The 16,013-nt window shown below is 50.5% G+C and overlaps 1 protein-coding gene across 1 annotated transcript in view; it reads right to left on the bottom strand.

Annotated features, from left to right (window-relative positions):
- Positions 1–291: 291 nt before the first annotated feature.
- The window catches only part of LOC146611476 (nucleolar protein 4-like), a 111,020-nt gene continuing 95,298 nt past the window's right edge, over positions 292–16,013 (bottom strand). Inside the window, exons 6-11 of the mRNA XM_085344196.1 lie at positions 11,093–11,568; positions 5,195–5,386; positions 4,466–4,654; positions 3,362–3,475; positions 725–977; positions 292–536 (exon numbers count right to left, since the gene is read on the bottom strand). Of these exons, the coding sequence (XP_085200322.1) occupies positions 292–536; positions 725–977; positions 3,362–3,475; positions 4,466–4,654; positions 5,195–5,386; positions 11,093–11,568 (1,469 nt within the window). The remainder of the gene's footprint in view (positions 537–724; positions 978–3,361; positions 3,476–4,465; positions 4,655–5,194; positions 5,387–11,092; positions 11,569–16,013) is intronic.

The raw sequence follows: 16,013 nt of genomic DNA, 5'->3' as shown, positions 1-16,013 counted from the left end.
TCAACGCGACGTCGTTTTTATAACCAGAAGAAGATCGACCCCACAGCTCCCCAGAGAGTCTTTGCTCCTCCTCCTCTGTGATTGTGAGGCGCCTCCGCAGAGGAGCCGAGCTTCCTGCGGCGTTCCGGGTTTTGTTCTCAGGCAGGATTCGGTGGATTCTCCGCCCTCGCTGCGGCCTCAGGTTCCCGTTTTCCTCCAAACGGTCGCCACAGTTTCAAAACCAGGCGAGGCCGGCGAGGGCGCAGGAAACGTGACGGGGTAGTGTGTGTGTGTGTGTGTGTGTGTGTGAGATCAGTTCTGCTGCAGGATGAGGTTTTCCAGCTCGTCTGCTGAGCGCAGCAGGAAGGCGGCTGACTCTCGGTATCCAGCGATCAGCTGACGCACGGCCGTGATCTCTGGCTGGCTGAGCTGGGTCGACGCCCCGCCCCCTCCTCCACCACCACTGCCCCGCCCACCGAGGCTGTTGGCGGCAACAGAAGAGGAGGAGTTGCTGACGTTGGTGGAGGAGTGAGACTTCATGCTGAGGTCAGTGGGGCCTGCAGAGGAACACGGTCGACATCATGATGTCATTACTTAGAAATAATGTGATATTACATAAAATATGTTCCTGACACGAGAAAACATCCACAGGAAGGACCCGAACATTTCAACTTTGGACCTTTGATGATGAAACCACACCCAACAATCTGTAAGTAAAAGACGGACTGCTTGTGTCATCACTTACCGTTGGTCTGACCAGCAACAGCAGCAGCGGCAGCAGCAGCACCGGTTGTCAAGGAAACAGGGTGTTGCATGGTGGCGCTCAGGCCTGGGTATCCACGGTAACCGTAGCTGAGGCCAGCGCCGTTGATATAGAGCTGGGACTCCTGGGAGGAGAAGGCTGAGGCGGCCAATGAGTAGGCGGAGTGAGCGAGGGACGCCGGCTCCCTCAGAACGCCTCCGACCCCGGACGGCTTATCCAGAGTGATCTGCTCATCCTGAGGAAGGACAAGGAAGTCAGGAGCTTTTCAAAATAAAAACAGCACGATGGGGACAGGAAGCAGGAATGCTGATGCTGACAGGGGATTTTTCTCTCATGGAATTAAAGAAAAACTTCCAAAACTGGAAAGTTGATAAACGCAAACTGCACTCACAGCAGCTTCGAAACATATTCATGATCATGGGCACCGCCTGCTGTGGGCGTGTCCAACTACAGCTCTGAATGTTGTATGGATAACCAACACATCACAGGTGTGATGGCAGTTAAACCCAGTGGAGTGGTAATAATTAGTGCTGTCAGCGCCATAATCGCATTAACGTGTGCGTGGGGCTGCACGGCGCTAACGAGTTAACCGTGCTAACCTGTAGACGCCATGCAGCCTCTCGCACGGGGAATCTGCGCTAACAGAGATTAACGCTGACAGCGCTACTAATAATAATGCAAGAGCAAACACCAACAACCGGGTGAGCGGGGCTGTTAGTGTGTGTGTATACGGATAATAGCAAACACTGTAAGGAATTTTGTTCGCTCAAATTAAACTCAAATTTTCTCAGAATAGAGGCACAAAAATAACGCCATATCCTCGCCCCTGTCCTCCACACTGTCCTCGCCCCTGTCCTCCACACTGTCCTCGCCCCTGTCCTCCACACTGTCCTCCACACTGTCCTCGCCCCTGTCCTCCACACTGTCCTCGCCCCTGTCCTCCACACTGTCCTCGCCCCTGTCCTCGCCCCTGTCCTCGACACTGTCCTCGCCCATCCTTGACACAGTCCTCGCCCCTGTCCTCGCTCCTGTCCTCCACACTGTCCTCGCCCCTGTCCTCCACCCTGTCCTTGCCCCTGTCCTCCACACTGTCCTCGCCCCTGTCCTCCACACTGTCCTCCACACTGTCCTCGCCCCTGTCCTCGACACTGTCCTCCACACTGTCCTCGCCCCTGTCCTCCACACTGTCCTCCACACCGTCCTCGCCCCTGTCCTCCACACTGTCCTCCACACTGTCCTCCACACTGTCCTCGCCCATCCTTGACACCGTCCTCGCCCCTGTCCTCCACACTGTCCTCCACACTGTCCTCGCCCCTGTCCTTGACACTGTCCTCGACACTGTCCTCGCCTTGACCCTGTCCTCGTCACTGTCCTCGCTCCTGTCCTCCACACTGTCCTCGCCCCTGTCCTCCACACTGTCCTCCACACTGTCCTTGCCCCTGTCCTCCACACTGTCCTCGACACTGTCCTCCACACTGTCCTCGCCCCTGTCCTCCACACTGTCCTCGCCTTGACCCTGTCCTCCACACTGTCCTCGCCCCTGTCCTCCACACTGTCCTCCACACTGTCCTCGCCCCTGTCCTTGACACTGTCCTCGACACTGTCCTCGCCTTGACCCTGTCCTCGTCACTGTCCTCGCCCCTGTCCTCCACACTGTCCTTGCCCCTGTCCTCCACACCGTCCTCGACACTGTCCTCCACACTGTCCTCGACACTGTCCTCCACACTGTCCTCGCCCCTGTCCTCCACACTGTCCTCGACACTGTCCTCGCCCCTGTCCTCCACACTGTCCTCGACACTGTCCTCCACACTGTCCTCGCCCCTGTCCTCCACACTGTCCTCGCCTTGACCCTGTCCTCCACACTGTCCTCCACACTGTCCTCGACACTGTCCTCGCCCCTGTCCTCGACACTGTCCTCGCCCCTGTCCTCCACACTGTCCTCGCCCCTGTCCTCCACACTGTCCTCGCCCTCCTTGACACCGTCCTCGCCCCTGTCCTCGCCCCTGTCCTTGACACTGTCCTCGACACTGTCCTCGCCTTGACCCTGTCCTCGTCACTGTCCTCGCCCCTGTCCTCGCCCCTGTCCTCCACACTGTCCTCGACACTGTCCTCGCCCCTGTCCTCCACACTGTCCTCGCCCCTGTCCTCCACACTGTCCTCGCCCCTGTCCTGCACATTTCGTCCCTGAAACATGGCTGTGAGTCAGGGCTGTGCAGGGGCCACAGCATGTGTGTGTCTGCATGATGAGGAGACGCTGCTGCTGTAAATGACAGAAACGTGTCAGCGCTGCTGTTCTGTGGTCATCAGTCGGGTTTGTGTCACAGATAATATTCCTTACTTTTTGAAAAACAGGAACCTTAAATTGCTCGTCGGTTGCTGTGGTGTGAATGGTCTCTATCAGCTGTATGTATGCACTGCTTCACATTTTCCACAGTGAGCTGGATCGGAATCTTTGTCGGGCTGACTCTGGCCCGCGGGCCTCATGTTTGACACCAGCACTGAAGCCCTGATGTTCCTTCGGGGTTTTCTGATCAGAAAGGAGAGAGCGCCTCTCGCTGGAAGCCGTCAGTAAAGCAGCTCTGTGTCGGACACAACTGTGGAAGCACCGCAGGAACTCACGTGGTAGGCTTCGAGGCGCATCCTCTTGGCAGCGTTGCGTGATTCGCTCTCGCAGGCAGCAGCCAGGATGTTCTCAGCCATGGCCGAGGTGAGGTGAGGTGGAGTGGGGCGGGTCTGAAAACAACAGAAGCTCAGGGTCAGAGTCTTCGGGTTCTTCATCATCACGTTCACATCACTAACATCAAGGAAAATCATCCACAGCAGAAAAAAACAGAACAATTAACCAACGAGCTAAAAAAGCGATCAGCAGGAGAACATGAGGAGTGATCGTGAGAGTGGAAGGAAACGTCCAGGAGAAGGTAGTCAAACCGCTTCAGCTCACAGCGAGGAGGAAAACACACTGAGGAAGAGGAGGTGGAGATGAAGAATGAGGGCACCACAGGGAGGAAGAGCCTGAAGATGGAAAATAAGAGGTTTACAGGTGGGAGAGGAAGATGAAGGTAAACTGATGATCTGTGAGGAGAAGAGGAAAAACAAGAAGAAAAAGAGGATGAGGAGGAAGAACCAGAATAAGAAGAAGATGAAACAGCAGGAGATGAAGGACAAGAAAGCTTAGATGATGAAGAATAACATCAGCTATCCAAGCATGTGTGTCTCCACCACCAGGGGCAGCAGAGACTGTGCCGTGATTGGTCAGTTTGTCCTCCACACTCTCAGACTACATTTATGACATTGACCTTCAGAGCTCAGACTCAGCTGTGATGATCACCTGTGAAAGCTCCTGGCTCTGACCTTTGCCCTCTGTGGACGCAGACGTGAGCACCGTGACAGAGACGCGCTGTGACTGCGTGGGACACGAGCTCCGAGTGTCTTTGTCACATGTTCCACTGCAGGCACCTGTACCTGTTCCTTTGGTATATTATCCTGAGCTCGTGTCCTCTTTAGCCCCCGTCCTTCTGACCTTGTGTTTAGGTCACAGTGAACAAACCGCTTCAGTCCATCTGAGACCTTCACTTTAAATGCGACTCTACAGAAGTTCAACCATCCCAGCTAACCTTTGAGAACCGGTCCCCTCGTCTCGCAGACGCCCCCTGCAGGGACCTCCAGGGTGGAGCAGATTAAAGAAATAAGCAAAGAAGAAGAGCAGCATGCATGTTGCAGTACCTCCATGCCGTTCTTCTTCATGCGACGGCAGGATTTGAGGTAGGTGCGGATGCGCTTGCGGGCGCGTTCCTGGAACTCTGGGAACTGTCTGCTGCAGGACTCGATGATGGCCTGGATCTTCTCCTTAGGCTGCTTGGAGATAGGCACCATCCGATCCAAGTTCTCGTCCACAAACAGACGCACAAACATCTGCAGGAGAGTGCACACACACAGCAGGTAATGCCTACATGCATTGACACAGTTCATACACTGGAGAGGAGTTGAACAAAGACAAAGATAACAGCTGGACTGTTCTCATAACACCTGTTTAAATGGTTTTAAGTCTTAAGTTTGCATCTGTAGGGGGTGTGGCCTATTGACTGACTGTCTGCTAGGCTGAACTGGACCTCTGCACCATGCTTGTGTTGTTGGAGCCTTTTGGAGCATTTTCAATGCACAGATGTGATCAGCACTGATCAGCATCCTCTGCTCCTTTTCTGTTCTTCGCTCTAAGCAAACGGTCGTTGGCTGTTCGTCTCTGCTGGGCAGAGCGTGTGAACACCTGTCTGCAGTGTCTGGAAGCACAGCTAACGCTAGCTTTGATCATTCGGTTGATTGTGATAATAAAAGTGGATGAAGGTTCAGATGTGCCGTGCTTTGGATCGATGCCTCGAACAGCTGTCCGACATTTCTGTTTATCAGCATAACGTTTGTTGATGGACGTCATTCAAAGCGCCGTCTCTCACTTACATTAAAGGCTTTTAATCTCTCGGGGTCGACGCCCTCCGTGTCGTTCATCTTGTCGTTGTCGTCATGGTCGTCGTGGTCGTCGTCATCATCATCGGGAGCGCCCTGGCTGCCATGACGCCCCACGGTCAAGTCTTCGGCGCTCAAGTCCATTTTCATGCTGTCGTAGCTGCCGCCTGAACTGTACTGTGGGGACTGAACACACACACGCACACACACACACACACGCACACACGCACACACGCACGCACACACACACACACACACACGCACACGCACGCACACACACACACGCACGGTTACGAGCGGCTCTCTGTTTTACACGTTTCAGGGCTGTAAGTGGCTCGGCTGTTCCGACGGACTCGTCCTTAATAAAACACTAATTAAGAGTCTTGTTAGCGTCTGACGGCTCGCCAATGAAAAGGTGCTTAAATATAAAGATTTCGTTCACTGCTGCAGACACTCAGACATCATCATGACGAGTAATTATCAGCTGGAGAACAGTCCAGGCAGGATCACCTTACTAATACTTGAACACTTTCAAGAGAACCAAGTCAAATACTGGTTCCCTCTCACAGCACGAGGAACACCGCCTTTAAAAACACAAATACAGGACAGGCTGCCATCAAAAAACCAGGAAACACATGAAAGAAAACCAGTGAGACTTCTGGGAGAAGCTCTGTGTGCAGCTGGAGGTGAAACTGAGAGGCTCGGCGGTAAAATGGTGCAGAAACCAGTAAAGAATGTTTTCAAGAGTTTTGAGGTATGTGCTCAGAGCAAAGTTCAGATGGAAACATCAGACTGACGTATCAGATCTATGACATCACAGAGAGTCTGAGCCGCTGACTGTGTGAGACGAATGCTTTTATTGTGACGGGCAGAAACAGGAAGAAGTCCACAGAACAAATTGTGGTTCCGTTACGGATGACGTCATGACGACCGGGTCGTCGCTGCTAACGAAACCTGAACTAAGCATGGAGCCCAGGCAGTCATGTGACTCCTGAAAGAAACCCACTCAAGCTGTGTTAGACCGCACTCCATAACAGCGTGCACATGCACACACACACACACACACACACACACACACACACACAAACACACACACACACACAAACATGCACAAACACACACACACACACACACACACACACAAACATGCACAAACACACACACAGACACACACACACACAAACATGCACAAACACACACACAGACACACACACACACAAACATGCACAAACACACACACACACACACACACTAACATGCACAAACACACACACACACACACACACACAAACATGCACAAACACACACACAGACACACACAGACACACACACTAACATGCACACACACACACACACACACACACACAAACATGCACAAACACACACACACACACACACACACACACAAACACACACACTAACATGCACAAACACACACACACACACACACACACACAAACATGCACAAACACACACACAGACACACACAGACACACACACTAACATGCACAAACACACACACACACACACACACACACACAAACATGCACAAACACACACACAGACACACACAGACACACACACTAACATGCACACACACAGACACACACACACACACACAAACATGCACAAACACACACACACACACACACACACACAAACATGCACAAACACACACACACACACACACACACACACAAACATGCACAAACACACACACAGACACACACACACACACACACACACACACACACACACAAACATGCACAAACACACACACACACGCACACACTAACATGCACAAACACAAACACACACACACACACACACACACACACAAACATGCACAAACGCACACACACACACAAACAGACACACACACACACACACTAGCATGCACAAACAGACACACACACACACACACACTAACATGCACAAACACACACACGCACACACACTAACATGCACAAACACACACACGCACACACACTAACATGCACAAACACACACACACACACACACACCTGTCGAGAGTTTCTGGCTCTCTGCGTGAGACGGAGCTTTGTGTGAGTCTGTGTTTGCAGCCTGTCTGCAGTAACACTTTCCCTCCAAGGCCAGCGCACATTGTTGTGAGTCTGTGCTATTCAGCGCCGCAGAAAGGCAGCGAGACGAGGAAGGAAGAAGTGCGATCTCCTGCGGCTGTGTGAACATCTCCTCCAACAAAGCAACGTGTTTGCAGACAAAAGCGAGGAGGAGATGTGTTCATGGACTGTTTCTCTCTTCCATATCATTTCTCTGTTTCCTTTAACTGTTTGAAAACAGCTTCCAGGCAGATCTCAGAGTCAGGCTCCTCTCAACCTCAGAGCTGTTTACACAATCTGATCCATCCAATCACAGGTGTCCTTGGAGCTGGCCAGGTGAGACGTTTCCTTCTTGTTGATGTGTGATGTCAACAAGCTGAAGATAACTGGATGTCTTCTTTAGGTTTAGAGACCTTCTGAAGGAGAGGTGAAACCTTTCCAACAACCTAAGAAATCCTGCCGGCTTCCCAACAGCCTTTCAGCTCCAAGCTTCAGTCCTCAAAGCTCTGAGGCTCCACTGAGAGCTACAAACCGAATCTTTCACCTCCCACAAACTGATCAGTGCGGCTCTTCTACAACAAACATTAATGTCCATGAAGAAGAGGATTTACAAGGTCTGGTTAGACACTGCACCAAGCTAAGCTCTGAACGGCACAACCTGAACTGTAGTGACGTTTGATGAAGACAGCCAAGCTTCGGGGCTGTGGTCAGCTTACATCGGCATGTGTCTTTGATGAGCGAAGACAGACACCGTCACATGACAGGAAGAAGATGCCTCAAACTTCAGCCCAGAGAAGGTCCGAGATGGTCAGCACAGCTGGATGTTAGCCATTAATCTGCTGCTAACCTGGTTTGGACTCCTGATGCTCAGCTTCATGCATCACTGAGGACTCTTCTCAGAAATCTTCATATATTTGGTGTCAGACACATGATAAGCTGAGTTTAAAGGCCCTCTGGAAAGAGGCAACGCCACTGCCATCTTAACAAAACCTCCTCCTCCTCACTGCAGCCCCGCCCCCTGACATGAATAAGGGTTCCTCGCAAGTACACAGGAGGCTCCTCACTCGACAGTTACAGCTGAGGTAAACAGCAGACAGGCAGCCAGCACAGCTTTGCTATCAGGGTACAGTTTCTAAGGAGACTCTGGGGAAAAAACCTAAAATACACAAAAGTATTTCATTTTTCGGGATACAAGGTTAATGTAAACAAAATGCAGGTATTAACTTTAAACTATGAACCACCAGTCAAAATTAAGAATCGCTACTATGGGTGGTAATGCGTCGTGACGTCACCAAAATGTTCAATGCCAACTATGCCCCGCTAAACGGATCCATACAATCAGACAAAGATGGAATACCAACCAGATTAAATATTCTTCCCTGTATTTGTTTCAGTCTTTACCGACTGCCACAAAAACAGTTTGTGGCGTGGGACAGAATATTGTCAAAACACATCTGGAACGGGAAAAAAGCTCGAGTATAAACGCTCCAATCAAAGAAAGAAAAGGGAGGTCGTGGGCTTCCTTGTCTACGAGAATATTACTGCGCAGCTCAGCTAAGACCACTGATATGTCTCTGCTGTCCAGATTACTCCGCCGGATGGAAAGATGTTGAAGGAAAACCAGTTACAGCTTTAATATCGGACATAAAGTTACAGAACAAAACAGACATGGCAGATGAACCCATACTACAAATAATCACATCTGCTCTGAAAGAAGTCATCAGAATTTGCAGTTTGGAAAATGCCTCTAAGGTTTGATGGTGAGCATGTGATTCAGATTTTCCCCGAATCAGTACGATAATAGATTCAAGAACTGGATTTGAAAAGGTATAACTAATTATTATTCATTCGTCCACAAGGAGGCATTTCAAAGCTTTGAAAGGAGTAAACATGATTTAGGCTCAGACGACTTCTTTAGATTTCTACAGGCCAGAAATTATTTTAATCAAAACTTAAAAGTGAACCTAAACGAATTACAGTTTGTAGAAACATTTTTATCATTAACCAAATCTGGAGCGCAAAGCAAAATGATTTCCAAACGATATAAGAGCATCCTGCGGTGTAAAAACCACAGCTCTCTGTATATGAAAGCAATGTGGGGAAAAGAAGGTAACCTGTCGATTACAGAGGAGTGTTGCATGACACAGTGGGCTACCACCGGGTCCAGTGTTTGCCGTGAGTTCTGCTGTAAAATCATTACGAGAGTTTTCATCAGCCCTGCTCAGCAAAGATATCGGGGAACTGCGACACTTGTTGGAGATGTGGGCGAGATGGAGCTAACCGTTTCCAAATCTTTTGGGATTGCAAAGTTAGTCACCAGCACTAATCCACGAACATCTACAAAATGTGTTGTCATTTGTTTTTCCTTTAACCTTTGAAACCATATTTTTGTGTAACACACCAGTGGATAAATTAATCTAATCATAGAAGACTTTTGTATGGCTGCGAGTAAAAAGCCTGTTACGAGGAGATGGCTTAAGCCTGAACCACATTCTGTACAAGAGATCTATACCATGGGAAAACTGTCATTTTCTCTTAAACTTCAGAGGGATACTGTCTACAGAACATGGGCTGTATCCCAATCCAGGGTCTGCAGCCTTAAAGGCCGCATTTTAAGGCCGATTACGTCACAGCGACGCGACGAAGGCTGTCCCAATTCAAAGGCTGCTCGAAATGCGTCCTTCATTTCCCTGAATTTTAAGGACGTGGCGGCCCAATATATCCCAGAATGCATAGCGCGGCGATGGGTGTGGATAATTTTGCCGAAAAAAAAACGATAAGGGGCGGCCGAAGAGTAAACTTTAATTAAGTACTGAATATTATGTCGCTTATTTATGTGCAAATGTTTAATAACGAAGAACATTAAACATTACTGTTGGCCACACAAAGTCATGTGACATTAGTGACGTTTGTACTAACTTGGTTTTAAAGCCTTTAAATATACGCCGTTCAATAGCTGAGCTTAATCCTACAGAGAATGATCAAAGCTCATGTAGAAAGAAACACACGAACAAAAGATTTTCTCCTTCATTTCTGTCAAACACAGCTGTATGACACGTTTCCAGTGGTTAGTATCATGGTTGCTAGGCAACCTGGTCAGCACAACGGAGGCTAGACCGTCCCATTTCACAAGCCTCGCACTTCCGGCCTTAGCGGTCTTTGAGTACGCGGCCCTTGAGGATCGTTGAGGCTGCGTACTTTAAGGTTGCAGACCCTGAATTGGGATACAGCCATGGTCTAAATCAGGGGTGTCCAACTCCAGGCCTCGAGGGCCGGCGTCCTGCAGGTTTTAGATCTCACCCTGGGTCAGCACACCTGAATCAAATGCTTAGTTCATTCCCAGGCCTCTGGACAACTTCAGAATATGCTGAGGAGGCGATTTAGCCGTTTAAATCAGCTGTGTTGGATCGAGGACACATCTAAACCTGCAGGCCCTCGAGGCCTGGAGTTCAACACCTGTGGCCTAAACGGACAGAATATGTTAAGCCTGTGAGGTGTGATTTTTTATGAACCATGATTTCTTTTATGTTGATGCTCTGAGTTTCCCATTTCAATAATATGATGCTAACCTGCCTGCCCTGCTACCCCTTTACCCAAGTTCTTTTTAAAAATGTGAAAGCAAAAGTAAAATGTAGAAACGACTGTTATGCTTTCTCAATAAAAGAGACGCTAAAAGAACAAGTTTTTGAAGTCGTAGCGTGCAGAAGCACGACGACACAGAACGTCTCCATCTTCCTGATGGAGCGTTCCACGATCGGGAAAACGCCGGAATTAAATAGAGCTACAGAGGTACAGGAGGCTTGTGTCTCACCTTGCCGCCATATTCCCTGCCGTCGCGGTCCAGTCGCAGCTCGGTCGCGTGTGTGTGTGACTGCGTGTTGGGGGCGTGTGCATTGTGAGGAGCGTGTGTGTGCGGCAGGGGCAGTGGCAGGGCGGGATGTGGAGCTAGAGGAGGTTTGGCAGCCAGCGGGTACTTCCTGCGGAGCTCCTCGGGCGCGCTGGGATGGAGCGCGCCGAGCAGCGCCGCGGCCGCCGCTGAGACAGTGATGGGCAGGTGTGAGGTGGGCAGAGGCAGGCGCTGAGGAGGCGGGTCACTCAGGTTGATCGGCTGCTGGTCCTCAGAGGATGAGGAAGAGGAAGTGGGCCTGCTGAAGTCGAGAGGGGCGGGGCCACCGTTTCCATTCACAACCTCAGTTTCCCTGACCACGGCGCCATCTGTCACAGCAGAGGAGGGAGGGGTCAGGGCGGGCAGGCCGTTTCCACTGCCGCTCTCTGAGGACGAATCATCTGAAAGAAGAGACACGGGAGGGTTAAAGGTCAGACTGACAGCGTTCACTGATGACTTTCACGAGTTTGGTTCACACAGAGACGCCACCTCTCACAGGAAGAGCGACGTTCCCATAAAAGCTGCAGTTCCTCTAACGTCCACCAGAGGCTCCAACCTGACCCCGCCCCACACACAGTAGCAAACACGTGTGTCATGTGACCTGCTGGTTTGTGGCGACGTGCTGCATCGTTTCATTAAACTGAATGTGAGTGTGGGGGCGGGTCTAACTGTGACACTGATCACTCATTGGCCAACCAAATGTCAACGAATCAATCACAGATCTGTGCAGCATCACAGTGCAGTGTGTTTGACCCACACACACACACACACACACACACACACACACACACAGCTACTGCTATAAATCAGTCACTGATAGAACAGATCTCACATTAAGACACTTTCCAGAGCAGAAACTCATCACTTGTCCAGCAGGTGGCATCCCTGCTCCATGAAGAAAACCACCTCAGGCTTTGAGACTCCCTCAGAGTCAGTCTGCTGTCTTTAGTGTTTCAGTGCTGCAGTGATGAAACCTCTCTGCCTCCATCAGCTTTACACAGGTGTGGTCAGGTGCAGCGCAGGGAGAAGCTGGGAGGAGCTGGTAACTACGAGCTGGAATCAACTCAGAGCAGTCATCAGACTCTTCATACTCCTACGTCATCATCATCATCATCATCTTCATACGAGACCATATACGTTCCTTCTTTTTGTTCTTGGACTCACCGCTCAAAATAATCCTTCTTTATCTGATCCTGGAGCCTCTGTCTGAAACAAGCTGCCTGAGCTCCTCTCCTTTTAACTTAACGTTTACACAAGCTTAAAGAGCAGGTAGGTGGGGCTTTATGACATCACAAAGACCCCAGAGGAGAAGAAAGTGTCACAAACAGTGTTTTAAACAGTCCGCAGCCTGAGCTCACAAACATCTGACAGGCCGGAGTGTGAAACTGCCAACATGTAGATTAAAAACTTAATAAGCCAATAATCTCAACAAGAGTACAATTAATAATGTTGGCATTTAATAATTCATTCAAGTGAGAGATAAACTGATTTGTTTCATTTTGTTTATATTTCCTTTTAATTAATCCCCCATTCATTTTCTTTTTTTTAAATTTCCACCTGCATTACATCAGCTGTTAAATCAATAAATCAACAGCCAGTCTCACACTGCCTCGAACGACGCAGGAATACATGCGATAAAACATAAAAGGAAAATATAAAAATGATTAATTCTGAGGACAATAAAAAGAATAAAATGCAAAGAGATGATAAACAACGTGTCGCAAACACCTGCACCTAGTGTCAGTTTGGTGCAAGGACATGTTTAATGTCATTTTTGCTGTTTTAGGCCTCCATACACCAACAGCCACAACATGTCCATGTTTGCTGGGTCAAAGATGAAGACGAGCAGAAATGTGAGAACACAGATGTGACCGAAGCAGACCGCCTGCATTCCTGTGAGCTGTGGCTGACAATCATGACTCGCTGCGGTCTGCAGGATGGAGTGCAGCTCTGCGTCGGGCTCACAGAAACGAATCTGTGCCCCGCTGCCGCTTATCCTTCCCCGCTCAGGCCGACGGGATCCTAAATAAGTGATTGTGGAATAACTGCTTTGTGCAGGCGGGATGGATGCACCGCCGGCCTTTCATCGCTCAGCGCACTCACAGACACACAAAGGAGCCACATTTGAAACATTAGCCTACATTTTCCTCCAATTTGGGATTTAATTAGAGACGAAAGGACGGCGGAGGAGAAAGAGCCGGAGCGTCTGAACGAGCTGAAAAAGATGCAAAGTGAGGAAAATTACGGATAATTGAAGGATGGAGAGAAGCAGGAAAGGAGGAGGAGGAGGGACTGTGAGGCAGAGAGAGTGGAGACGGCGGAGGTGGTGTCAGTCGGTCAGGGCGGGGGCTGGGGGTGACAGAGGGGTGGAGCCCAAACTGCTGCATGGAGAGGGAGGGTGGGGTGGGGGAGTGAAGGAGGAAGGTGCAGCAGCAGAGAGGTCAGGAGGGGGAGGAGCGAGAGTCCTTTAAACTGTTTATCACTTCGTTTCTTATCCAGGCGGAGCTGAAAGGAGCAAAGTTGGAGTTTACTGACCAATCAGCTCGCAGCATTTAGACTCACAGCACCACTCTAACAGGGAGGGGAGGGGAGGGGAAGCCTGCCCGGCGCTGTTTGTTTGTTTATGTGTGTGAGGACTATTCATGCGTGGAAACGAAGGACAGCCTAATTCCTGATGCTGCCTCACAAATCCCCCTCAGCTGCCGGACCACCATCCCCACACCCCTTCATCCCTGCTCCAGCCCTCCAGCCCCATACTGTGAGCGGGTCTCTTCTCTGTCCACACTGGCTGAACAGGGAGTGGTCCTCCCTCTCTCTATCTTCCCCTCCTTCATCCGTCTGTTGTGCCAATCCTGAGCACACTGAAACTCCTCCCCCTCTCTGGATCCCTGTAAACACTGAGACAGTGCCGCCGTCTGTGGAGATGTTTGCTTTGAAAGACCCAAAGATTTAACGGCTGAGACTCGTGTACGGAAACAGTCCAGTGTTCCTGGTGGAGCGTTCAGTTTCAGATACATCAGTATTTGCTCCTTACAGCCAACAGCAGGAGGAGGAGTCCAACCCACAGCTACACATTCCCAGAAGCGTTTTCTTCACTAAATACTTAAACTCACATTTCCAAACGTTCCCACAGCATTTTCATCCGACTTGCACTGACGACAGGAAACTGGAATCCCCGGAGGAAACCAGGACAGGTTTTGAACCAGCAACCTTCTTATCGTTCTCGTTTCCATCTCAAACACTCTAACATGCTTTTATTGTGACACTTAAAGCTCCTTTTTGACTATTCAGAGAAGCTTTGCAGGACTCACAGCTCAAAATAACCCTTCTTTCCCTGATCCTGCAGCTGTCTGAAACAAGCTGCCTGTGCTCCTCCAGCTTAAAGACAACTTTGTCATAACGAGCTTAACGAGCAGGTACACAGAGAACAGCCCTGTTTCCGAGCTCGGCCGTTCTTTATGCGGACGAATAAAGTGTCTCTTATCTTATTTTGAAGGATGTAAAAGAGCCTATTTGACTGTATGTTCTGAAAATAAGGCAGCTGTGACTGAACTTTGACCTGGCAGCAGTACACCTGCACCCTCTGCGGAGGAAACAGGTTAGAGGTCAGACAGGATGGGAAGAAGATGAGGAAGACGAGGGTCGAGCTATAGTCACTAAACGCCGCTGTGAAGCCTGCACCTTCAGGCTCAGCGGGGTTTGTTCCTCAAGGAACTCAAGGACTTCCACCTCCCCTTGCTTCTCCTCCATCACACCCCCCCGCGCGGTGAAGCCGCTGTGATGCATATCAGCGCCAAGCGTTAGGCCGAGGGACAAATGTCTCCTCGCATCATTAACACACACCTCTGAGAGGAGCGCACAGGTGAACCACGAGTTTGACAGTCTGGTACTGTTTGAGTCTGAATCCACGGGAGGTGCATGGAGGAGGAGCAGGGGGAGGACAATGCTGCATCAGCTGACCTGGAAATGCGCGCCACCGCCAGCGTGCGCTTTTGTGGATTTATGGCGTGCAAAACGTCCTGTTTTCCACCACAGGACGTGGAGCAGGGACAAACGCAGGGCTCGAAACCCCACGCGGGTTTTACTGTGTTGCTCATACCGAGGCTCAAGGATGGAGCATCGCAGAATGTGAAGAAACGGCCGCTGACTGAGGCGACATCATGGAGGGTAAAGCAGAAACGCCTTTGTGCTTCTGCGTGTGGAACATTTTAGCCCTCGACGTGAAGCGTCTCGTTATCCGCCTCGAGCGCCGTTTAATAATTAGAAAGTCTCTTTGCATCACATCCTCTGGAGTTTAGCAGCAAGCTGCTGTGGATCCGACATGATCTATGACAGCGGTGTGAAGACGTCCCAGACATCCACACCTGTCACACACAGACCCTCCACAGCCCACAGACTCTCCCACAGCCCACAGACCCTCCCACAGTCTACAGACCCTCCACAGCCCACAGACCCTCCCACAGTCTACAGACCCTCCCACAGTCTACAGACCCTCCACAGCCCAAAGACCCTCCACAGCCCAAAGACCCTCCCACAGTCGACAGACCCTCCACAGCCCACAGACCCTCCCACAGTCTACAGACCCTCCCACAGTCTACAGACCCTCCACAGCCCAAAGACCCTCCACAGCCCACAGACCCTCCCACAGTCTACAGACCCTCCCACAGCCCACAGACCCTCCACAGCCCAAAGACCCTCCACAGCCCAAAGACCCTCCCACAGCCTACAGACCCTCCCACAGTCTACAGACCCTCCACAGCCCAAAGACCCTCCACAGCCCAAAGACCCTCCCACAGCCTACAGACCCTCCCACAGTCTACAGACCCTCCACAGCCCAAAGACCCTC

Source organism: Diplotaxodon limnothrissa, linkage group LG20 (genome assembly GCF_057381915.1).
Source record: "Diplotaxodon limnothrissa isolate DT_005_m linkage group LG20, D_limnothrissa_male_GT1.1, whole genome shotgun sequence".
NCBI lineage: Eukaryota > Metazoa > Chordata > Actinopteri > Cichliformes > Cichlidae > Diplotaxodon > Diplotaxodon limnothrissa.
Note: the sequence above shows the minus strand (reverse complement) of the source record. Positions and strands in the feature narration are given on the sequence as shown.